General features: G+C 45.3%; 1 protein-coding gene across 5 annotated transcripts; it reads left to right on the top strand.

Annotated features, from left to right (window-relative positions):
• Window positions 1-720: 720 nt before the first annotated feature.
• On the top strand, window positions 721-22,771 carry KIF3A (kinesin family member 3A). Of its 5 annotated transcripts, none has more exons than XM_039559925.1 (19): window positions 721-827; window positions 3,930-4,212; window positions 5,788-5,932; window positions 6,182-6,266; window positions 6,743-6,848; window positions 7,605-7,744; window positions 8,418-8,615; window positions 9,003-9,177; window positions 10,190-10,279; window positions 11,872-11,943; window positions 13,790-13,798; window positions 15,393-15,549; window positions 16,377-16,557; window positions 16,842-16,952; window positions 17,733-17,858; window positions 18,508-18,561; window positions 18,711-18,779; window positions 18,986-19,110; window positions 19,623-22,771. In XM_039559925.1, the coding sequence occupies exons 2-19, from the start codon at window positions 4,035-4,037 to the stop codon at window positions 19,669-19,671; spliced, it is 2,070 nt and encodes a 689-aa protein (XP_039415859.1). In that variant the 5' UTR covers window positions 721-827; window positions 3,930-4,034; the 3' UTR covers window positions 19,672-22,771. The 5 variants fall into 5 exon arrangements, with proteins under 5 accessions (XP_039415859.1, XP_039415855.1, XP_039415856.1 ...); XM_039559921.1 differs by lacking the exon at window positions 721-827 and adding an exon at window positions 2,553-2,637; XM_039559922.1 differs by lacking the exons at window positions 721-827; window positions 11,872-11,943 and adding an exon at window positions 2,553-2,637.
• Window positions 22,772-25,020: the final 2,249 nt, after the last annotated feature.

The raw sequence follows: 25,020 nt of genomic DNA, 5'->3' as shown, positions 1-25,020 counted from the left end.
CAAGGCTTACATTTTTGTGTCTCTTTAACAACAGAAAAAAGATGTTACTATACATAAAATTCCTGCTTTTCTTTCCAAAGAGTGGTGAATGTGGGCTTCCTCACCGTTTTTTTTTCTTGAAGCTTACACCATTATCTCAGCAGTTCCATTAAAAAACTCAAAGTGACACGAATCCTCTGGAAACCGCTCTCCGTTTCTAAAGCTGGAACTCTGTGATGCTTCCCTGAAAGCAGGAACCATATATGACTTTAACTTCGTCTGCCACTGGATGTCAGAGCATCCAAACTCGGACCGTTTCAGCAGAGGGAAAGCTGGAAATTATTTATCTGACCGGTTTGATGCACTGAGAAGTTTACTCTTATGTAGCTGGGGGGGAGGGGGGGGGGGGTTAATAGTTAAAATCTCGCCCTCTGGCTAGTTTCGACTGTCCCTGAGAATGAGACGGAGCAGCTCCCGCACCGCCAGCGCTCAGACAGCCCCTTCAGCCCTGCAGAGCGTCCGAGGGACGATGGGGGGCGATGGGGGACCCCCGTCCCGTCCCGTCCTGACCGCGTCCTTACCCACCTGGCCGGGGTGCCGGGCAGGGGGGGCACTTGGCGGTGCTCAGGGCGGCTCCGCCGCAGGGCCGGGCGGGGCTGGTGACGCGCCAGCTGCGGCGGGATCTCCCCGGAAGGGCAGCGGGGAGCAGGCGATATCTGCGGGAGACCAGCTCCCACGGGTGCTGCTGGACGCCTCCGCCAGGAACTTCGGTACCTGATCTCCGGGGCACGGCTCGGCTGGAACACCCATCTCGTCTCTCGGGGTCCAAACCGCGTGGCACATCCCAGGTGAGCGCTGTCTCAGCCCGTGTGGGTCTGTCTCATCTGCACAGAGATCATTGTTCCAGGCAAAGCGCTCCCGGGATCGGGATGAAATTCTGCCACGGTGATAAACACTGTAACCTTCAGCATAGCCCCCAAATCCGCCTGCCCCCTTCTCTGGCATCGGTTATTGCCTTGACAGATGTACTGCCCCTTCTCTTCGACGTGGGCACGCATTTGCTGGATCCACACAATCCCAGCACCTGCCAGGACCTATTTTCCTTCCAGTCACAGGAGGTATTTTTTCTCTGTGTGTTTCATGGAGCATATGCACCCTTGTTCCCTCCCAGGACTGGGCCTCTTTTCCAGCATCCGTGTTTTCACCCTATGTTTTCTTCCACCCAGGATCTCTCCATGTCTCAGCTTTCCCCTCAGCTCCTGGATCCCTTTGTTTTCCTCCTGCAGCATTTTCTGTGGGAAGCTGGTTCCAATATTTTATGTTAAACCTTTTCTCGTTCCTCAGCTTTGCCTGCCTACACATGACTCTCTGTTCTCTCACCAGCCCCTTGGGTTCTACATTTTTTGGTGCTAAATTATTAGTCCATGAATCTGTGCATGCAGCACAGCTCTGAGTAACACCGTGGCAGCATGTAAAGAGCAAAGAGACTGTTTACTGAACGCCTGGTCCTCAAGCTTCCTGACTCACCTGGTGACACACACCTGGGGCTGAGGGAATGGCTGTGTCCTGTCATTACCAGTGTGTTCCCAGCCCTGTGACACACCAGTCGCTTTGGTGGGGGAGTTCTGCAAGGTACAGATCAGCTGTGTCCACATTCCTGCTTGCATCCCTCTGGCAAAAATACAGCACAACTGAGGTATAGCCCTGTGTTTGTGTCGGTGCTTGGTGCTGGGGATTCCTGGCTTTGCCCAGGGATCCCAGGCCACAGTGGTCCACAGCAAAGGTAGCAAGGGGAGGAGTGGGACAGGAACAGCGCCCTGCCTGCCAACAGGATTTGGGTGTGCAGAAATACCTGGGGGGGAGCGAGACAACTGTGATTCAGGGCACGGGGAACTGGGGAAACTATTCATGGACTTCTCCTGTTGAGCAGAATTATGTCTGACTTTTAAGGACATAGATTATGAAAGGACAAAGTCGGATTGTTGGAGTAATTTAATATAATTTCTGTAAATAAGTCACACATGGACAGCGTGATGTTGAAAGGCTGAGAGTAGGAGTGGAGCAGGTGAGGATGTGGAGGATCCCAGAAGTATCCCATGAAACTTTACACTAAACGACAAATAACTTGGAAATGTGCCTCATTAGTGTGGGGCTAACTGATTTGTGTCCCACTTGGACTGTATCGCTTGTTTATATTTAAGGTACTCTGCAGTCCCTCTATTTCATCAGCAATTCAAAACACTACAGTCAGGAAAAGAAGGAGATGGATTTTCTTCCTTGTGTGGAGAACAGGTTGGGGCTGCAGCCCTGTCAGAGACCCAGAGCCTCGTCAGACCCCCTGGAGCCCTTCCAGAACAGCGGAGTCTTGTCAGAGCCTCTGGAGCCCTGTCAAACGCTCTGGAGATCCCTCAGAGCCCCGGCGGGCCAGCAGCCCAGCCCCGCGCAGTGCCCCCACTCCCGGGCGGTGTCCGGGACGCCCGCCGCCACTCCGCCGCCGACCCCGCCTCCGGCCCCGCCTTCTCCCGCCCGCCATTGGTTGCGTGGCCTCCGCAGCGCTCGGGGTCGGCCGCGGGGCGGGGCGGGCGCAGGCGCGGTGCTGTTATTGTTCCGCGGGGTCAGCGCCTGCCTGGTGTTGTCGCTGCTGCCATCGCCATGCCGGTGAGACCCGGGGGAAGGTGGGCCGTGGCTCACGGGGCCGTCTAGTCACTGCGCATCTCGGCCCGCCGCGCTCGGTTTTCGCAGGCCCCGTCGCCTCCGTTCCATGGCGCAGGAGCCGCGGTGCGGGCAGCGCCTGTCAGGCCGAGCGGGGCGGGGGGTGATGAGAGGCTCCGGGCGGGGCGAGGCCCCGCAGAGGCGGCGGCACCGTGGCAGCGGGGGGTGGAGGTTCGGCCTCCCCTGAGGGTCTCCTCCCATATCCCGTGTGGCTCGTGGAGATACCCGAATTCCGCACCTGATTTTGGCTGGCGCCTCGTGTGCGGTGCCGCCCACGTGGGGCTGAGCCGCTCTCTGCGTTCTGCAGGGCGGCAGAAGCCGCTGCTGAGGCCTGAGAGAAATCGGGGTAGGTAGCAGCCGGAGGGAGAGGCGCTTGGAAACAGGGTTTGTTTCGGCTTGACATTCAATATAGCTGCTCTAGGAGTAGATAAACGCTCAGCTGCCGCACTTCCAGCCAAGGGGAGTGTCTCAGGCTTAACTAGATTCATCAGCTGTGCTTCAAGATTTTTTTTGGTAACTACATGAAAGAAAATGAATGTGAGGTTTTCTAAAGGATTAAACTTTAGCATGTACAACGTTGAGGGTTGTAACTGAAAGGAGTTCCCTTCAGCCAGCACTCCCTAGTATCTGAGGTTTGAGAGCGTGTACTCAGTGTTACTGAAAAAGAATGTCATGGCTGCACCAAATTCTGGCAAACTTGTTGCAGATTGCAAGTGTGAAATTGTTTCTTGAAAAAATTCTTAGATGGTGTTGAATGTGAAATGCTCAAGGTTTACTCATTTGGTTTCCACACTGGCAAACAGAAGAAGATCCCATTGCCTGAATAAGTGTGTTATTCTCTCAGCTTTAATTATAAACCAGTCCTGGCTTTAAGTCCCCAAGTTCATGATTCTTTGGAGGTGTAGTTGCTCAAGCTCATTCAACAGTGTTTGTGCTCAAAAACACAGTGGTTTTATAGTGAGAGAGAGTAGGACTAGACTGGATATTAGGAAGAAAATTTTCCCTGTGAGGGTGGTGAGGCCCTGGCATAGATTGCCCGGAGCAGCTGTGGCTGTCACATCCCTGGAAGTGTTTAAGGCCAGGCTGGACAGGGCTTGGAGCATCCTGATTCAGTGGAAGGTGTTTCTGCCCATGGCAGGGGGTGGAACTGGGTTTCTTCCACCCCAAACCTTTCTGTGATTCTATGTTAACACTGGTGTTACAGCCTGTGTATTATTTTTTTTTTTTAATAATTATAGATTAACAAGCCTGAGAAGCTGGACAAGCCGGAAAGCTGTGACAACGTCAAGGTGGTTGTTCGCTGCCGGCCTCTCAATGACCGGGAGAAAGCTACAGGCTACAAAATGGCAGTGAATGTGGATGAGATGAGAGGAACTATAACTGTTCATAAAACAGACTCATCCAATGAGCCTCCTAAGACATTTACATTTGACACAGTGTTTGGACCAGAGAGTAAACAGCTGGATGTCTATAATTTAACAGCAAGACCTATTATAGATTCTGTCCTAGAGGGATACAATGGTAAGTCCCTTGTCGTAAGGGAAGGATCCCATCTGGTCTCCTATTCTTTGCTTTGTTGAAGTTCCTGCCGACCTTGTGTAAGGGAGTTTCACTTTCTGAGGACTGTAATCCCGAATTGTTTCTATTGTGGCCTCTAACTTGAAAAAGCCTGAAGGTACTTGCTGTTCTGAGTGCTCAGGGGTTGTACCCACTACTGTCATTAACAGTGGGAGATGGGTGATGCAGGAGACTCTGCTGAGATCAGTTAGCTGCATGTTTTTATCCTTTTTCTTCTCTTTGCAAAAGATATGCACTTATCTCATTATCAGAATTCTCAGTGGCTCCTCACTGTACAACTTCAGTGCCCAGGAGCTGCCATGGCTGGGCAGTCACTAGGTATGCATACCAGACCTCTGCATAGAGCTGCTGTGTTTTTTCCTCTGAACTTTGCTATTTTCAACTGGGATGACTGCTTAAACACGTCTGCCCTTCCCCACATATAGTCTGTTGCTTCCTGCAGCTGAGACGAGCATGGCTGTGATTTGTGTGTGTGTCTGTTATGCATGGAAATATAATATATAAAGGAAAGCAGATTACTTCTTTCCATAACAGTATGCTACAAACAACAGCAGTTTACAAAGTTTTCCAAGGTTTATAAAATGACTAATAATCTCTTGTGCTAACAGACACTGGTTTCAGCTGATAAAAGTTCATGGTTTGAAAATGAATGGTTTAAGGCTGTGCCTGGGGAGGTTTAGATTGGACATTAGGAAGCATTTCTTTACTGAAACACTGGAACAGGCTTTCTAGAGAGGTGATCAGTGCCCCAAGTTGGAGTTTAAGAGACGTTTGGACAATGCCTTTAACAACATTCTTTAATTTTTGGTCAGCTGTGAGTTGCTTGGTCAGTTGGACTAGATGATTATTGTAGGTCCCTTCCAGCTGAAATATTCTATTCAGTTTTTCTGATCTGTAATGTCACAGGCTTGATAACAAAAACTTGAGTTTTCAGCAGTGCCAGGCTAAATCTAAGAACTGGAATTTTTCTGGAGTTCCAGAGCCTGGGATTTTAGTAACGTTTCTGGATGCGTTTCTGTGCAAGCTGATTCTTTAGTCCAAATTGTAGCTGTAAGTGCAAGTTCAGAGCTGGGGTTTTGCTGTGGCTCTGCTGTAGAAGCCTCACACCATTTCTGCTGTAGCTTAGAGTTTAGGTGTAGTTGGGTTTGCTGTTGATATATAATCATCTGCTGCTAATTGGCCGTGTTATTAATTTTGCTTACCTGTATTGTTCATATGTGGAATTGAAGTGTACTAGCACTCCATACTTTAATCACTCTGCACTTTTAAAACAAGTGGACTTTTTATTAGGCATCTTGCAGGCTGGATTAAGCAGCAGCTAAATTGGATTTGCTGTGTTTGCCCAGTATATCTGTTGCTCCAACCTTGCACTCCCATAGCTACTGGAGTGGGTGGAAAATTTTAACTCCGTAACAACAGAGGTGTTTAGTGATATTAGGCTAAGAAGGGATGAAGTAGAACTGCAGTTAGAGTTTAGAGAAAACTTCTTAAAGTTTGTTCTTTTACCTTATCCTTCAGGTACTATTTTTGCATATGGGCAGACTGGAACAGGCAAAACTTTCACCATGGAAGGGGTCCGAGCAGTTCCTGAGCTCAGAGGCATCATTCCCAATTCCTTTGCCCATATATTTGGTCACATTGCCAAGGCAGAGGGGGATACAAGGTAAATGCCTTCTCTTCACTGCTTCTGTCTTTTTTTTTTTTTTTAATGTGAGTCCCTGTGTAGCACGAGCCTGACCTTGACAAGGGCAATAGAAATGGTACTTCTCCCAAGATGAAAGGCTCCCACTTCAGCAGTGCTTGAGGGGCAGCAGGACTGTGTTGGTATTTCACTGTTTTCTTTGCACTCTGTGACTGTGTGGGACTTCAGCAAATGTTTTGCTAAGTGAACTACCCAGCTGTTCACCTGCAGGTTTTTAGTTCGTGTCTCTTACCTGGAAATTTACAATGAGGAAGTGCGGGACCTGCTGGGAAAGGACCAGACACAGAGGTTAGAGGTGAGCCTCCTCATCTGAATGTGGTATTTGTTTTGAATCACAGCAATATTCTGTTTTAAAGACCAGAGAAGCAGTTGCAGGGAAGTGGGAGGTTGGACTCCTCAGCAGTCCTCTTTTCCTTTAAGATGCAGTAGCTATACGTTACTGCTGGCTCCTCTGAATCTCTTCCACTTGGTCAGTTGCACAAACTGGCTGTTCCACCTGAGGCAGTTTTGTACCTGCAATTCTACCCCCAAAGGCCCCTCAGCAGTCCTGGGAATTGGAGACTGGGATTTAAAATCATGTCTTTCCCCCAGAGGAAAACAGTAGCATATTGTCATGCATGAGTCTTTATTCCTTATCTGCTCTGATTCCAAGTGGAGTATTTTATGTGCAAACCAGAACATGGAGGGGTAAACCACTGTACTGTTACAGTATCACTAGAATTGCTGTCGGGGTCTCCTAGGGATGCTCAGTCTGAACTGTTTCTCTCCTAGGTGAAAGAGAGACCTGATGTGGGAGTTTATATCAAAGACCTTTCAGCTTATGTCGTAAACAATGCAGATGATATGGACAGAATCATGACTCTGGGCCACAAGAACCGTACGTAGCCTTGCTGTGGGCAGGTTTATAGCTCAGACAGAGCAAAGATCTGGTTACCAGACCACAGTAGGAGATCCTAGTCCTGTTGCTGGGAAGAATGTTTGGCTGAACAGAACAAAAAGAGTATCTCCTCCCAAACCCCTTTTTTGCAGGGGCAGGGAAAGAAGGCTGTGCCTCCCACATCGGCCAGCGTGGGGGGGATCAGCAAAGGGAGGATGTAATGAGGGCAGTGTTGTTAGAACTGCTTGTGTGTCTCTTGGTCCTTTTTCCACTTCAGTTCTGATCAGGATGAACATTACCCCTGTGCTGTGTGTGGGAGGTAGTTTGTGTTCTGGAAGGCTTCTTAGTTAAGCTCAGATTATTTAATGACTTAAAGTTCTGACTCCTGTTGCCCTTGGCATGCATTGCTGTGTTCTTATTTCCCAAAATACAGCTGTTTTCAGGGATTAGCTGTGAATACCTTAAGCTACTGATCTTTGTAGCCTGTATGAAACAGATGAGGACAATTGCTGCTCTTGGGAATCTGTGGTTGGCTTAGAGCAGGCTGCAGGACCTTCTGCTAGTCCAGGCTGGAAGTGTACTGCAACTTTAGTGCCCAAGAATACACTTTGCTGCTGAGTCTGAGCATCCCTCTGCTATCTTCTGGAATACAGGGCTGGGTAAAGAGGTGGGGTTGAGTCTCCTCTGAGAGCAGGAGGAGTTAGAGGAAGATGTGACTAATTCTGAAGACATCACTGCTTTTGTCTCTATTAAAAGGTTCTGTTGGTGCCACAAACATGAACGAGCACAGCTCTCGCTCGCATGCCATCTTCACTATCACCATTGAGTGCAGTGAGAAGGGAGTCGATGGGAACATGCACGTGCGCATGGGGAAGCTGCACCTCGTTGACCTTGCTGTGAGTAGGACCAGCCAGGTCTTTGGCAAGACATTTGGTTTGTGGTGTTGAGTTTTTTCCAGAGGGTTGTGGCCATGTTGTTCATCACTTGCAGGTTCCTTCCCTCAGTGTTACACTTTGAGCCAATGTAATTGTGCTGGTAAAACATGGCTTTAGACCAAGATTTATACTGAGGTACCTTTCCTTGGGGAAGATGCAGAAAAAGTGAGACTAAAGGCATTCAACTTAACTTATTTACATGCATTAACTTATTTACATGATGTGTATATAAGATGCTCTATGAAACTCTTTAAAATAATTGCAGTGTTGCTGTTCTCTCTTGTTCTGCTGATCGGAAGGGCTGTAGATGGTGATTGGCAGCTCCAGCTGGGGTGCCTTTTAGTTGCCGACTGACTTCCCATAACATTTTTGTTCATGGGGAGGAAAGTCTCAGCTTTGTCAGCTTCATTGCTTTGAGCAATCCAGAATTTGCTAGCACTGAAGGTTTCTGTTTAAGACCTGTTTGACTTGTCTCTCTAACAATGTGTGAGATACTTAGCCAGGTTCTCTAATGATGGATGAGGTGGTTAGTGGCATGGCTGCTAGCAAGATTTCAGGTGTAGCTGATTCTGTTTGCAGGGAGGAGATGTATTAGAGGATCTGTTTTAACTCCTGCTTCATGTTCCCTTTGCAGGGTTCTGAAAGACAGACAAAAACTGGAGCCACAGGGCAGAGACTGAAGGAAGCCACTAAGATCAATCTCTCTCTCTCCACACTGGGCAATGTTATCTCTGCACTGGTGGACGGCAAGAGCACTCATGTGCCCTACCGTAACTCCAAACTCACACGGCTGCTGCAGGACTCCCTGGGGGGCAATTCCAAAACCATGATGGTAAGCTAAGAGATGCCCTTTCCAGTGCCAGCTATTGGGCTGCATTTTTGCAGGGATGGCATAGTGACTTGAACAGCGTGGCATGTACCTCTCTAATCCTGAGTTTAGAATTTGCAGCTTAGAGAACCTTCTTTGTGCATCTCTTTCCATCTTTTCTCTTTGCCTCTGTATGGATGAGGTTCTAAACACAGCACACATATACATACATACATGAGATCAAACAGAACCTGTGCTTGAGTAGTCAAGAGTGGCTTCAGTGTAGAAGCAGCTAGAAAGCTTGGGAAAGAGTAGCAGTGCCAGACTGTCAGAGCTGGGGGTGGGTTCCTGCAGTACCTTGTGCTGGGCTCTGATACTGTCCTCCAGTAACTCGGTCTCCACGTGTTGCAGTGTGCAAACATTGGACCAGCAGACTACAACTATGATGAAACCATCAGCACTCTCAGGTATGCAAACAGAGCCAAGAACATAAAGAACAAGGCCAGGATTAATGAGGATCCCAAGGATGCTATGCTCCGCCAGTTCCAAAAAGAAATTGAAGAGCTTAAGAAAAAACTGGAAGAAGGTGAGACTCTCCTTTCCCCTTGTGTTCCTCTCTGCACAGTTCCATTTGAATTCGATTGTTCTGTTTGAATGGGAACATTCTTTGCTACTTGAATTATCACGCGAGGTTGGCCGCTGGTGCAGGTCCGTGTCCTGGTTTTTTATGCTGAGCTGGATGCCAGGAGAGGTGTGTCTAAGGCTGCTTGTGGGGGCCTGGCTTTCCCACTAGGTGGCACTTGGCACTAGGGTGAGTGGTGGCCTCCAGGCTGGCAGTTTCCTTGGGTTTCCCTAGCAAGCACGGGGGCTCTGGACACGGCTGACATGGTACAGGGAGATAAACTGGACTGTAACAAAAGGTCACACTTTTTCTCTGATTGGGAAGGAGGGATGCATTTATCAGGGGGAAGAATGAACCAAATTTGTGGAGCTGGAACTGGGGTTTCAAAAACTGTAGAGCAACAAGAAGCTTCTTTAAGCCATGTAACTTCATAGCCTTGTGTCACTTTTAGTCCATCAACATGGAGCGACCCTGGTAGAGAGATGCTTGCTAAACAGTGACCTTGTCACAACATCTCTCTCCAGAGATACAGCACAGAACAGCTGTAGCAGTAATTCCAACATGACTTGCTGTTTGGTGTCTGCCCCATTCAGGAGAAGCAGGAAATGGTCAGTAATGCTTCTTTTTCTTTCATCTGAGATAGAAGTGTGAGGTGGAAGAGAAGGTATGGTAGAATCCTGCTAGGAAAACTTTGTCACTTCAGCTGTGCAAAGATGCTCTTTTTTTCCATAGAAAGCAGCCTCTTGAGCTTTAATATGTACACACTGACATCACAGCATTCAGTTACTTATCTTGATTGTCCTTAAGTTTCCTGAGCCATGGCAAGCTGTCTGCCTGCTTAACAGTTAAGGACTTCTGCAGGTGCTTGTCAGCTGATGTCAGGCACTGCTGTGTTTGGACAAATGCTGCTGTCCCAGTAACAAGCTGATAGGAGGCGAAGGAAAGCTTTTGATAAAAGCACACTCTTCTCTTCTAGGGGAAGAGATCTCTGGTTCTGAAACCAGTGATTCTGAAGAGGAGGATGAAGATGGGGAGATTGGAGAGGAGAAGCGGAAGAAGCGGCGGGGTAAGGCAGTAGAGATTCCTGTCAGTGCCACTAGTCTCCTCTTATCCACGAGCTGGCGTAGGAAGTGTAGCCAGAGCCAGGCAGGGACAAGAGGAGTTGTAGAGCTGCCCTATGCCGCTGCAATTATCATGCCTCTCCTAGAAACTAAGCCCTTTGGTGCCGTCTCCGTGGATGGACAGCTCCAAACCTGTGTAGTACCTGCTTCCACTTGGGTAGCTGTGCTTGTGGTGATATCCTCCTTTGTGGTGGCTCCCTGAGTGCCTCAAGGTGGCTGCATATGGCTTGTGACTGGTGATGTGGAACTTCCCCTGCTCACAGAGGTGGGAGGAAGAAGACACCAAAGATTGTTTGTAGGCAGATGTGGTTTTTATAGCCATGGGTATGATTGGAGGGGAATTTTGGCTGTGGTTTAGGCAAAGGATTCATCTGTCTTATGGATCTTCAGTAACTGACTCTTCTGGTGTCCTATTTTATACTGATAGAGGGAAAAGTGACGTTTGGGCGTCTTTGTGCTAGCTGAAAAGCTTAATGGGAGCTGCACGTAATTTTTTTGGGAGCAGTCTGCAAATCCCATGGTGAAGTTTCCTTGGTCCCACATCAGTGTTCAACTGCTGTGTATCATCTAAACTCCAGGAGATGTTGCTGAACGTGGAACTGCAGGTCACTGTGTACCATGAGATGCTGTGGCTTCTTGGGAGCTTGCTGTTCTCCTAGAACCCTGCTAGTAATTCCTTATGTATAGTAGAGAAATCAAGCCCAGTGGTACATCCCAACTTCCAGCTTCTCTAGTAAACTTATTTTGACATTCAAATTGCCTTCCTGAAGCACCCACATCTGTTGAAAAGAATTCCTGTTAAAGCATTCCTGCTTTTAGGTGTACTCTCTTCATTTTGGTGTCTGTCCAAGTAGTCATAAATGACTTTGCTATGCCTTTGGTGATTGTTGTAACAGCTTCATTTTTCACTTTTTGGTTATTTCTAGAAGTGGAAAGCTTGACCACTGTCTCCAAATGTCCTGCCCAAATCTCCTCCCAAGAGGAGGTCACCTTCAAAGTGCTGCTTGGAAGGAGTAGAGGGCGAATAACTGACTTACTCAACTCCCAAACAAACTATTGTAGTTAAGTTCCCTAAGGGAGCTGCTTCACGGGAATACACACTGACTCTCCCTGTGTAAGCTGTTTCTGCCTTTCAGAGTGAGAAGTGCACATTGCCATGTGCGTCAGACTGGAAAGGCTTCCTTGTCACTGAATCCTCTGCTATGGCAGATATCCACAGCCTTCTCCACTATGATTTGGTGTTCTCTGCTGTTGTTGCTTGAAACGGAAGCTGCCTTGGCATGTTGTTTTAAGCTGTAGTCTGGTTAAGATGGTTTTTAACTGCAATGTATTTCTGAGCATGCAGTCTTGTGCTGGGAAATGGTGGCTTTGCAAACTGAGTCTGGGGGGGATCCTAGCAAATCCTTCCTGATGGGAACTTGTGCTTTTTTGAACTAGGTTGCTGGCTCTTCTGGGTTTCTTTCCTTTAGAACTAACTTCCCATCTGCATGTTTCTTCCTCTCTGGGTTTTTCTGTGGGACGCATTTCTGTTTTCCAGGCAGTAGCAGCAGCAGTAGTTCAGACTCCACATGCTCTGTCATAGAGAAACCTCTGGATAAGTCCTTCACTAGTGAGTGGGAGCTCTTAAGTCCTTTAAGCTTTGGCCTTTCCATAATCTGCACACTCCATTTTGCAATGTTGCACTCTTCCCCGCTTTGTCTGTTGGAAAGATAAACCTCAAGCTGTAACTCTGCTAAAGCATGCCTTTCCTTTGCTGCTTCCATGCTTGAAACAGTTAATCATTGTGTACGTTGTTAACCAGATATGTGAGACAATAGGAGACAATGCAGTAGGCTGCTTGAGCAAGATTTAAAGATAATTGAGAAATAATAGGTTAAAAAATCCAGTTTGCAACCTGTGTTAAATGTGCCTTCTAAAATACAGGGGAAAAGACGGAGATAACTTCTAATGGGAATTGCTACAATATGAGTTCATGAAGAGGATAGCTAGGCATGTATTCTATGTTATATTGGACTCTGCTTTCTCAAAATTAGTTTTGGAGAAAACAGCATGGGGTTTATACTTGCAGAGAAGATGTGGCAATGCTTGGTTGATCAGCTTTATTTTTGCAGATACTTTAAAAAATATCCTAGTTGGTTGGGGTTTAAGTGCCCCATGATACTAAGTTCTTGATCTCTGGGGGACTTAGTTCAGAGGAACAGGAGATCCAGATTTTTGATCTAGCAGTGAATAAAGTCTGGGCTGCTCCTGGTCAGAGAGGTTGCTGTGCCTGTAGAAACCCTACAATCAATGAGGACTGAGGAAACAAATCACATCTTGGGACTTGGCTTGTGGGGACTTCACCCACTGTTGTTGTTATCCTGGATAGAAGCACTCCACTCTTCTCCCCTATGTGGAGAGACCCTGGAAAGTATTGCTGTATAGTTCACTCACTTTTACACTAGTGATGTTAGTGTAAAGCCTCAGCTCAGAGAAGGGTACTAGCAGGTTTGGAAGGAACACAACCCAGGGGAGACCTTTTGTGGGTCATATGACTGTAGCCTGGGAATTCGATTGCTTCAATCCTGCTCCTTTAAAGCTTGCTTGCAACCTCAGTGTTTTGTTTGGATGAGGACAGTTAATAGCAAACTGCTGATGTGTCAGCAGTCCATCTCCTGCAGGTTTGGAGACAGCTCTGTTGGGGAAGTTGTGCTGGGCTTTTGGCAACTGGGATAAGTGTAGCTTTTTGTGGTTTGGGATATTAACTGTCCTCTAGTGTGACCCTTCTGCATGTGGTGTCTTTCATTATCCCTTTCCTGTCCTGCCTTTTTTGATGCACTTTCTTGAATAAACAAAAATGGCTCTATACCTCTATGGAAGCACCAGTTACTGCAAATTAACTAACTAATCCCATGTGTAATTAAATGGAGAAATCTTGTGTTGAGACTCTGTGTGCAACTGTATTGTACCTTGCTAAGAATTGGCTTGGAAATCTTGGTTAAAACATGTATTCTGTATGCTAGTATTTTACAGGTAATGTAACAGAATTGGCTCTCTTGAGTGTGGGGAGCATTAAGTTTGTTAATTGAAGGAGAAATCCACCCCCTTTAACTGTTTCTTAGGGCATGATCCTTGCGGCAGGCTCCTAATGTTGTGTTTAGATCCAGCATTGCATTGAATGGGCAGAAGAATGAAAGAGTGAGCTGAAGATTATCCTGGATTTGCAAAGCAGTCAGAAGTACAGACACATTCTCTGCTTTAGCATAACATAATGTATTAGTCTTTGCTCTAATGGAGGGGTTTTTAGTTACGATTATCTCGTATTTTCTACCCTAGAAACATGAATATAAAATTTGATGTTTGTTCTGGTGCTGATGATCTTTGTCCAAAATGATCAAAGCAATAACATTTTCTCTCCTCTTTTTATGTGTTTGCTGCCTCTCTGCGATTTGCTTTCTACTTCCTCTTAATACAAGATCAAGCAGGTTGGTGTAATTGATTTTCACCTCCTTACAATTGCAAAGCTTGTGACAGGATCTTACAACTTGCTTCACTTCACCTTTTTCTCCTAAACTGAAAATTTATAGGGCTATGTCCTAATAGTAAGAAGCCTTTATCTGGCTTATCTCATATGATGAGCTCTGTATAGCACTTCCAGAAAGCTTCTTACTCAAAGACTAATTAGTGAGAGATTTTTGCACCACAAGCCCAGAAAGAAGTGCTCATTATCTGATTCTGAAGTTTAGCAGATGGCAATGAAGATGTTGTTTGCTGTACTGGTGAAGTCCTTGCCTTGCAACAAAACTAATGAAAGCTCTTGTGCACCTGAAGAAATATATATGCAGATGTGAAAATATGTGCATGCGTGTTTACATATGCAGTACACTTCGTTGGAGTGTGTATGTGTATAATGTATATATGTATATAAATAAAATATATGTATATAAATGAAGGTGAATATCTTGCAGACTGGAGGAAGAAAAGCATTTTATTGAACAGCTTCCTTGAGCGTGTTCTGACCATGTGCATTATGTCACTATTGGAAAACTGTCAGGTCGCAGTCAGTGGCTCCTGTTAGTTTCAAGTACAGCTGAATTCTGCAGGGTGAGGTTTTTTCATGTCTGTAGAAAAGCAAAGAGGGAAAATGATGGATTCTCTTGTGAATAAGGGGTATTTAGGACTTGTGGATTTGAGGAAATGCATTCTCATTTGACATAACCCCCCAGGATCTCTATGTTCACCTGCTTTGGGCACTCCTAAGATTGCAGTGAAAGTTGGCTCAAGACTTGCAGAGTGGCTTTCAAGAGCAGCAGCCTCACACTTTGTTTCAAATTTGGGGTGTTTGAGACGAACCCTTGAGGTTAGTAGGTTCATTGAGTTGCTCTGGCCACTCCCTTTGTAGCCCTCCATGACATGGACCTGGTTCTGTTGTAAAGACAGCTGATTAAGCCAGAGCAAGCCTTGGTACTTTCGAATCTGTGGGTAGTCACTGTTACATAGACCAAATATTATCAAGAAGTTTCTTCAGTTGCCTAGTTTTCATACGGCTGTTCTGAATTTCTCTATTTTCGTAGTAGTATGTTCTTAAAAATATATGTATGCTCCCTTTGGAACAGGTAAGCCTGTAAGGAGGGCAGTGAATGAGGGGGAATGGTGGAGATGCTAATCTGAAATTTGAGTATGTAACTCTTGGTAGCTGAGCTCTTGTAGCTGTAGGTTGAGGCAGTCTTCTGTTTTCCTTCTTCTGGCCTGATCTGCATTGTTAGAATGTCGGAGTTTCCATTTTGGGCTTCTCTTTAAGCAGTGTTCCTTCTCCAGGTGTTCTGCATATGTTTTGTATCTTGGAGGCATTAGGTTCCAGTGTTAGTTACACAGCATGACTGCTCTGTAGGAGCTGGCGACAACTGATCAAATGTTAAAATGGGATTTGAAGGACTGAGTTTTGTCCGTTTTGAAGCTGATACCTAATGAAATTTTTGTTAAATGCAAGTATTGAGTCTGAACTTGGAAAAAATACTATGATACAGAGGTTGTTTTACTTTGTAGTGAAATAATTTGTTTTCCCTATGTTTTTCAAAGGCAAAAAGAAAGTTTCCCCTGATAAGATGGTAGAGATGCAAGCAAAGATTGAAGAGGAGAGAAAAGCTCTTGAAACTAAGCTTGATATGGAAGAAGAAGAAAGAAATAAAGCCAGAGCTGAACTGGAGAAGAGAGAAAAAGACTTGCTCAAAGCTCAGTGAGTACCATGCTCTGAGAAGTTTGTATGGTCATGTGGGTTGTTCCTTCCTTAATCATATGAATATCTGGAGATACATGGTAAGGTGCCTGTCAAACTTCGTAGAAAGTGAACACGAGCCCTTGCTGTTTTCAAGGTGAAAGAGGAGCTTATTCTGCTTTGAGAGCTTAGAGTATATGGAAAAGACAAACTTATCCTTTTGCCACTTCTTTTCTTAACTTTACTTAGTTGTGCAAGATAGCCTAGAAACAAATTAATCTCCCAAGACCTGTGAGGAGCAGCAGTACTGTTCTGTGACAGGCCGGGTTTCCTGCAGTACAGCCACAAGCATGTCATTTTGGGTGTAGGGGTGCTTCATTCTGAAGCCAAAGAGCTGCTGAGGTTGCACTACCCTATGCCAATAGACTGCTCCAGCAGCAGCCAGCATTCCTGGTTTGCACCTCAGCTGCACTGCCTTGATCTTTGTTCACTCCCCTCTTATTTCAGCAGCTGCCTCTGGACATTGCTGTGCTGACAGGGCCCTTTGGGGCAGAGGGTGCCTTGAGTTGCCTGGTGATACCACTGGGTGCTTGCAGCCCCTCACAGAGGTGACTCGCAGCAGGAGTCACTTCTCTGCTGACCTGGTTTTGCTTGAGAGAAAGTGGTGGGAGCTGGAGCTTGGGGAACTTGCTGCTCTCACTTGCACTGCCTCACCGCCACTTAAACCCTCATCAGCAAGACAAGTTTTTCCAGCCCTGTGAGTGGTGTCTGGGCTATAAAACCGAGCTGGACCTGCTGCCTGCTGAGCACGGTAGGATATGAAGTCTCACACCTACCTGTCTGTCTAGGCAAGAGCACCAGTCCCTGTTGGAGAAACTGTCTGCATTAGAGAAAAAGGTGATTGTGGGAGGAGTGGACTTGCTGGCAAAAGCAGAGGAGCAAGAGAAGCTTCTAGAAGAATCAAACATGGAACTGGAAGAACGAAGGAAGAGAGCAGAGCAGCTTCGCAAGGAGCTTGAGGAGAAGGAGGTGGGGTTATCTACTGTGCCTGTCTGCAAACAGCAATGGCGTGACATACCAGGATGTGTTACCCAGGTGTGGCTCTGCTCTGGAAGCACTGCAGAAGCCAACCCCTCCACAGGTCACTCATTGGCTGTGCAACCCCTGCAGGTCTGAGCCAGCCTTGCTCAGCCAAGGCTCTGTGTTCTTGGCAAATGCTTTGTTTGTTCAAGTAGTTTTTCCTCTTGCTCATACTATTGCAGAGAGTTTCTGTGATTTAGTGTGTGTGTATCTGTGCTAAATGTTGTCCACAGCAAGAACGCTTGGACATCGAAGAGAAGTACACCAACCTCCAGGAGGAAGCACAGGGGAAAACCAAAAAGCTGAAGAAAGTTTGGACCATGCTTATGGCTGCAAAGTCAGAGGTTAGTGTCTAAAGTCCTCAGCCAGTGATCCTGGGAGGTACTAGAGTTGGGAAGGATAAGCCGTCGGCTTTGCAATGCTAGAAAAAGTGCCGTATGTTTAGGAATGTCTTCCTGTGCTGTCCATTTGGCTCACATAATTCAAAAATACCTAAGTCTGGAGTTGGAGCTTTAGAACAGCATGTTATAGAGCTTTTCCTGAGGCTAGGCTGACAAGGGTTATGTGTGGGACCCTGAGATATGTAGAAATTCAAGGAAAAACACTGGTTAATTTTGAAATAAAATGCAAGTTGCTTGCTGGCAGCCCCATGTTCTGCTTCGCTGCAGCTCAAAGGCTTCTCTGCTCTGAGCTGCCTGTTCTTTGTGACCGATGCCCTTGTTACCTCATCCTCAGTCACTGGATGAATGTGTCCTTTGGCTGGTTGCTGGAGTTCCTGTTTCACAAAAAATGCATTTAGTCGTTGGGATCAGAGATTTTCCTCAAAACTGTGCCAGGGGTATAACTTGTCTCATGCTCATCATCTAGTCTTAGCTGAAGCAGCTTGGATTGGCAGAAGACCAGTTTTGGGTTTATGAAACTGAGAACTTAATGCTATTTTCAGCAATCTCTGAGTTGGAATGTTTCAGAGGGTTTATTCTTCAGAGATAAATATTCTGGTACTAATAACCAGAGTTTGCTTTTGTTTTCCAAAAACCTCATACAGACATAAGACTGTTCTCTTTAGGCTTTTACCATGTCTTAAGCTGACTCTGATGCCTCTCAAATGCATGGTTTGTTTTCAGATGGCAGATCTACAACAAGAGCATCAGAGAGAGATTGAAGGGCTGCTGGAGAACATTCGGCAGCTGAGCAGGGAGCTCCGTCTTCAGATTCTCATTATAGACAACTTCATTCCTCAGGACTACCAGGTGAAGGCAAAGCACCTAAGCCTGGGGCAGGGGTTGTGCTCTGCTAATCTCCGTTCTCTTGCAGCTTATTTTTGTAAAGGCTTATAAAAATAAGAAAATAACATTCACCATATAGTTAACTGGTATGTTTGCTGTGTGCCCATGCAGTGGGTCTGTTCAAAATCTTTCTCTATTTTTCCACTAGCTTGAAGTTGTGCTTGCTAATGTCTGAAATTAACACGAAGACTGGATTTTTGGATCTTTGACCTTCTCTGTGACTCCAGTATTCAGAAAATTCATGATGAGCTTAAATATAATGCACACTATTTAATGGGAAAATTAAGGGAAATTCTTTTTATCGTTACCATTCTCCATATTACAGTGTTTGTTTACTGCTGTCCTGATGGTGTTGGCATAATCGGAACCTCATGCTTTAGGGGGCTCTCCAGTACATACAATTTGGGAGTAGTATTTTCTCTTCTGTAGTCTTCAGAGTATAAATAGGGTTTTTTTTTGCACAGGATATAGCTGTCCTGATAGGAGCAACTTGGAATGGATCAAGACTGTTCTTACGCAGCTTGTCCAGGCCTTAGGATGTATTTTCTGGAAAGTGCAGCTGGAGGGGGTAGATTGTGCAAGTCTAACACTTACTGTCCTGACTTCTTTGTAGGAAATGATTGAGAACTACGTTCACTGGAATGAAGACATAGGAGAATGGCAGCTGGTAAGAATGGCTGCCTGGCTTGTGTACAAGCTAATGTTAGCATGAGTTTCTGAGGGGTTTAATTGAGCCCAGGAAGAAACTGGTGAAGCTGTAGTCAGTTTTACTGTGCACAGTAGACTTTACTAACAGATCTTTCTTTCTGCTTACAGAAATGTGTTGCATATACAGGAAACAATATGAGGAAACAGACACCTGTTCTGGATAAAAAAGAGAAAGATGTGAGTGACTATTGAATTGATGTATTGAACTGTACAGGCCCAAGTCCTGCATGAGACTACCACTCTATTTAGAGCCAAACTGTCCAATTTAAATTTTCTTTTCTTTTGAAGAAATGAGTCTTTATAGCGTCATGAAAGCACCATTGATCAGTGTATAAAATTATTCTGATGATTTTATCTTACGGGTTTTTCTGGTGTTTTTCTAGCCCTTTGAAGTGGACCTTTCCCATGTTTACTTAGCTTACACTGAAGAAAGCTTGAGGCAATCTCTGATGAAGCTGGAGAGGCCAAGGACTTCAAAAGGCAGATCCAGGCCCAAGACGGGTAGAAGGTGAAGAACTCTGGGGTATCTGTATGCAATGAGGGATTTACCCAAGGGAAGGTTTAAGTTTGTGTATGCAAACTTACCACAAGTCTTCAAATATTAGCTTAATGAGAAGCCAAAGGACAAAAATTTTGCATGGTGTAGTTCGGTATTGCCGAACAGGTGTGACAGAACCAGGCTGAGATCTCTTTAGTGCAGTAAATCTTGTCCAGAAAGACTTGTCTGGGGATTTTTCTGATGTTCTTTTGCTGCATTCTCCTCTTCCAGCTCCTTGCTTTATTTTGCTGCATTCCATGGTTCAGTTTGACACAGTACACTCATACCGATGGAGAGGAGAGGGCCGTTGGAGGAGATTTCAGCATGTGCTTCCTTATGCTTTTTGTTTGGCTGGTTTTGCTTATGGAGAAGTCATGTCATGTAGTTTTGATTTGAAATGTGGCTGGTCCCTGTCTTTCCTAGACAGCATAATGATGTGTGTGTGGTGTTGTTTTTCCCTTTCCTTTCTGCTCTCCAAACAGAAAACGTTCGGCCAAGCCAGGAGCTGTCATTGACTCCCTGCTGCAGTAGTGTGACCTGGTCAGAATTGCTGTAAAAATCAGTGAGTGTGTAAGGTTTGGCCAAAATACGGAATTCAAGAGATGGCACAGTTTGATATGGTTGTAATTTTTTGTTTAAAAAAAAGTATTTTTCCTTAGTTGCCTGTATATTGTATGTTATATTAACATAATATTAAACTGGTATATATGATTGATGGTTGTGAAATTCCATGTGTTGAATGTGTTGTGCAGGGAAACTTGTTGGTAATCCTTGTTGAAATGTATAGAAAATAAGGGTTCTAGATGTGTGTGTAAGTGCTAGACGTGTTAGTTCAAAACAGTTAATGAAATCCTAAAATTAAGGCTGGTAAATCTGACTTATGCCCTGCTTTGCACATAACTGGCAGCTTTCACTGTTGTCCTCTGTTGCACTGATCTGTATTTCAATGTCGTTGCTGCAAACCTTTAAGAGCATCAAATCTTTTTATTTAATATTCCTCACTGTGGCTGTTAACCTGATCGTGTTGTGTGTCAAATACACAGTCCTTTTCCCTTTTTGCTGGCTTGCTGTACAGAGAAAGTAGCTGGTTAGGAAAAGACCCACAAAAGACTGAGGTGTCTGAAAAGGGGGACCATGCTCTATTTAAGTGCAGCAGAAATCAAGGGTGCCTAATAGTCCTTTTATTTTTATCAGTTTGTTTGTGATTTGCTGGCACTGTGGAAAATGAGACCTTGGATATGAAGGCAAAAGAGTGCTTTTTTTCCTTCTTTTAAGGCTGTGTTACTTTGGCTGCTTTTTATGCTTCAGGGCTGGAATTTGTGTGTGAGTAGTTTTGTAATCTGAACAGCAGAAATGATGTAAGGAGGATGCTGTAACACCAGGACCTGATGTTACAGGGGCTGTAAGCGCTATGGCTCCATTTCCTCATCCCTGGCTGTAAGAAACTGGGCCACTGCTCTACACTGAGGATGAATTTGACTCTCCTTTAGTAAAACAGAATGAATTGCTCAATTTTCCTGGACCAATACCCCCTGACATAACTGGTGCTGTCTGTGTTCCTGTGTAGACTGTGTGCATCTCTGGCTATGCAGAGGAAAAAAATTCTGGTCTCTGATAATAACCATTTATTTGTGATGGCTGCTCTTTTTATTTTATATTTATGCTGCTAATAGACACGTATCACTTTAATATGTTGCTTTTGTGTCACAGAGAAAATGCACCTCCTTCAGACTGTGTGTGTTTTTTAACACATCACATCAGCTGTGGGTATATAGGCAGTTCCTGTGCCAGGGTGGGGGGATAAGCTGTGACCTCCTTGACATCTTAGTGTCACCTGGAGGATTGAAAGCTGTGATTACTGACAGGAGAAATGGAGTTCTTCGGTGTGGCAGAAAACAAGTCAGCTCCTCAGGTGTCCTGAGTCCTTGCTAGTAGCCACATCTGCTTTTACCAGAATATTTCTGTGAAGTACTTAGAGAAGTTAAATGCCCTTTCTTCCTGTCATGATGGTTATATGGAGGTACCTTGGGGTCTGTGACAGGGTCTGTAATAGTTAAAACTGGTCTTGTAAGGACATACTTTGCTCTGAAGGATATATTCAGTGCTATTCTAAACAAGTTGTAAGCTTTTTCCTGGTGTTTTTAAAGTTTTTTTCAGGCTCATGGAAGAACATGCTGCCCTCTCTATTGGGAGTGTCACCTAATTCATACAACACACAGATGCAAACGCTGGCTTTTGTTTTTTCTAGGCTAGCATGTAGAGGCAAAAGCTCAGAAACTTTCTTGATTGAAGCTGTAGTTGGTTTTGCTTGTGGAGATGTGACCTTATTTAGAATATGCTTTAACAGAGTTGGATTATCTCTTATTACATACCTCTCATCAAAAAATCCAGACTGAAAATGGCTTAAATGCTACTTAAAAGTCTTTCAGTTCCAAGTCCAAGCAGATAGATGCACAGCTGTGGCCTGTACTAGTTCTCAGAACCAGGGATAACTCCTGTTTCCTTTTTGTGTTACATCTTGTGCTAACATTTATTGAATTATATGTTTTTAAGGGAGTTAAACCAGAACTGTGCTTTCAAAAAGACGATTAAAAATCCTTTTACCTGACAGGTATCAGTTGCTTCAAGATACCACTGTGAACCATGGCACTCCATTTAAAAAAATTAAATGTTTAAAATACTTAAAACTTAAAGGCATATGCTTTACAATTAATATAACAGTCCTGCTGCTGAAAACGTTAGTACTCTGCATGTTTAAGTGAGCCTTGGAGCAGGGAAAACTATAACGAATTGCTTGCACACCTTTAATTGGCAGATACTTAATTGGCAGATTGGAGAAACTGGTTATCTCCTGTTACAGAGGCTTGGAGGACGAATTATCTGCTCTATAAGAGGACTTTAAATAAAGTGGAACGCTCTCATGGTCATGTGCCCTATCCATTTGGCTCACCTGTTAACTGGTGTGTTTTGTTGAAGTTCTGGGAAGTTTCTTGTAAAACCAGGGAGTCTGGCTTGTAGATTTACCACATGGGCCCTCTCTAAACCCCTGCCAATCTGTGAATGTCTAATGGGCCCATAATGTGTTTTAATAAGGAAAGGATTTTATTTATACAGACTTTTAAGAGCTTAATACAGCCTTTCTCATTGCAGGTCAGTATGTGCTCTAGTATTTATCAAAACTCATATTACGTAACATACACTGTGTGTGCTCATCTTTGCGTTTTACTACCAGAAGATTCTCCTCATTCCAGAACATTGATCTTAACAGTGAGATTTTTGCTTTATGTTGTTTAATGTTGTGTAAATCAATTATTTCATATTTAACTTATTCCTAATCCTTTAAGAGGAGGGGAAATGGTCCTTAGTGCCTTTCACTGACTACACTGTCTGCACATGTCCAGCTTTCACCTTTCTCTACACTTCTACTTAGCCAGGCCTGTATAGAGTGAAGAACTTCTGGTCTGTTTGTATAATTTGCCTTCCAATTAATTGGTTTTTTTAACTCTGTTTATTTCTTACTATTCCTTGTTTTATTAAAAGTTAATTCATTTTACTGTATATATCAATATTGTGTCCCTGGAGCATGTTCAGACCATGAAATAAAATTCTTGATTCCTAATTCCACCCTGTACGCGTGTGTCTTGGGGTGATTTTATGATGATACTTAATTCCCTAATCATCTGCTTTATGCCCAGAAATGTCTGCTGTATCTTTAAGATGAACCAGGGGGCGGGGCCGGAGCCCGGGAACTCCGGGCGCGGGCTCTCTTCAATATCTGTCCCTCCGGCGTGGTCGGCGGCCGAGCGGATTGTTACTTTGTTGCCTTTGCTGGTTTAATTTTCGCCAATTTAGGCAGGAAGCTTCTGGGGGTTTTGGCTTTTTTTCCTTCCCCCGGCCTGGAGGCTTTTCACCGGCAAATCGTTTCGGCGGCTTTCTGTTTTAGTTTTTATTTTTCCTGGAACTGTCTCGGTTTGTTTTTTTCTTCGGCCCAAGGAGCCTGCGGGGGGCAGCCGCGGCCGGTCTGAACCCCGGAAAGACCAAGCCAGCGAGAGAAGGGACGTTCAACTCCACCAGGTTCACCTGCTGTGAAGAGAAGATCCACGCCAGAAATCCAACAGATTCCCAGCTGCTGCGTGGACTCTTTCTCCTCCCTTCCCTTAGACAAAGAAGGGCAGCCGCCATCTTTGCCTCACAGCCACGGGGCGAGGTGGGGGTGCGGTGTTAAAGTTCAATTTCTTTTGTTCCTGTGCTTTGCGGGTATCTTGCTTTGTTAATAAACAGTTTTACTTTTTTTTCACTTTCATCCCCTGGTATCCATTTCTCTCAGTGGCAGAAGAAAAGGGAGTTAGTGAAGTCCTCTCTCTAGAGAAAAACACTCATTTCAGTGGTTTTTTTCCTTGAATTTGTCTCCAAACCAAGACAGCGTATTTTCCAAATAATATTATACATAGTACATCTTCTTAATTCAGTTGTGTCGGGAGCTGGGTGAGGAAGGGTGAGTGAGATGCCGCTGTAGTTCTGAGCTGCACAGCACTCTGGAGAAGTTACTGCAGGTACTGTGGGGTGTGTGGGGGCCTTGTTGCCAAGTTCCAGGGCAGTGGGCAGCAAAACCTCGTGAAAGAGGTGGACAGGGCTGAACAAGAGGATTCTTTGCAAGACTACAGAGAGAACCAGTGGGCTAAGGCTGCCGAGCCAGAGATGGGCCTGAGGAGCTGCTTGAGCCCCTGTTTAAGCTCATCCTCTGCTGGGGTGGTCCTGGACTGAGCCAGGCCACTGCAAGAGCAGCTTCTGGGCCCCTACACGGTCAGTGCTGCCTGTGCTCTGCCTCTTCTGGTGTGTGTATTGCAGAGGGGGTGTAGCTGATGAGGAGAAGTCTTCGCATGCTGTCCTGGCTTTGTCTCCTGTGTTACACAAACCAGTCACACCCTGTACTGGTCCAGGTGCTGTGAATTTACCTGCAGTAGTTGGAAATGTTCAGGACTCTTTCCTTTGCTGCGTGAGCTGTGTTGTTTGGCAGTGCCTGTGGCCCCCCAGCCTGCTCAGCTCGTAGGTACCAGGTTTTCCGTGGTCTGCAGCCTCTGCAGCTCCCCAGAGTCCTGTGACTCAGCTGATACATGAACCAAACCCTGCACATTCCTGGCCTCTTCACTCCTGGGCCCTAATGGGCTGCGCCATATATATATATATATATATATATAGTAATATAGGCTTTACTTAAAGTGAGGAGAGAACTTGCTTAGCTCCAGACCTGGCTTCTGCCTTTGCAGCTCGAGCATGTACTTTTGAGTTCCCACCTTTCAGAAGCATGCCCCATTTGTGGCCTGGCTTCTCCCCTCTGCCTTCTCTTGGGCTTTTCCTTCTGCTTAGACCTCTGTTCCTCATGTTAGCATGAGCTTAATGCCATAGCAGGACAGATTGTTTGGCAACTCCTAGCCACACCACCCTTGTGCCCATAAACTTGTAACTCTCTTAACTGTTGCCTTGTGTAACATCCTATGTAATGCCAGTGCATTTAGTCCAAAAATACATTTATTTAAAGAATTATTATAAATAATCTTTGAAAAATAGGCTCATAGTTTAAAAACAAAAGTGTTTTTTCACTTCCGACTCTTATACTCTTCTTGGAGAACTTGGTGTAATTGCTTGAGGAAATTCTTTAGTGAGGTGGTGCTGCCTGCTGCCACAGAACATGGCTTCTGGAATGGGAAAAGAGGCTGTTAGGAAGCTTGCTGGGGCAGGATTGGGTTCTGCAGCCTGGGATGGGCTGCTAACAGTGGTGGGAGAGTAAAACAAAAATGGTGACTGAGGGAGAAGCTTGAGGGCTGTGGGCCGTGCAGGGGGAATTGTGCCTCACCTTGTGCCCTGCTCTGGTCCCCCAGC

The sequence above is a fragment of the Corvus cornix genome, chromosome 13, assembly GCF_000738735.6.
Source record: "Corvus cornix cornix isolate S_Up_H32 chromosome 13, ASM73873v5, whole genome shotgun sequence".
In the NCBI taxonomy this organism is placed as follows: domain Eukaryota; kingdom Metazoa; phylum Chordata; class Aves; order Passeriformes; family Corvidae; genus Corvus; species Corvus cornix.
Note: the sequence above shows the minus strand (reverse complement) of the source record. Positions and strands in the feature narration are given on the sequence as shown.

What these genes read in the sequence shown, in the direction of transcription:
- KIF3A (XM_039559921.1), top strand. An exon ending in TGGATAAAAAAGAGAAAGAT is followed by an intron (nt 18,780 to 18,985) that starts GTGAGTGACTAT and finishes GTGTTTTTCTAG; the next exon opens with CCCTTTGAAGTGGACCTTTC. An exon ending in AGGCCCAAGACGGGTAGAAG is followed by an intron (nt 19,111 to 19,622) that starts GTGAAGAACTCT and finishes CTCTCCAAACAG; the next exon opens with AAAACGTTCGGCCAAGCCAG.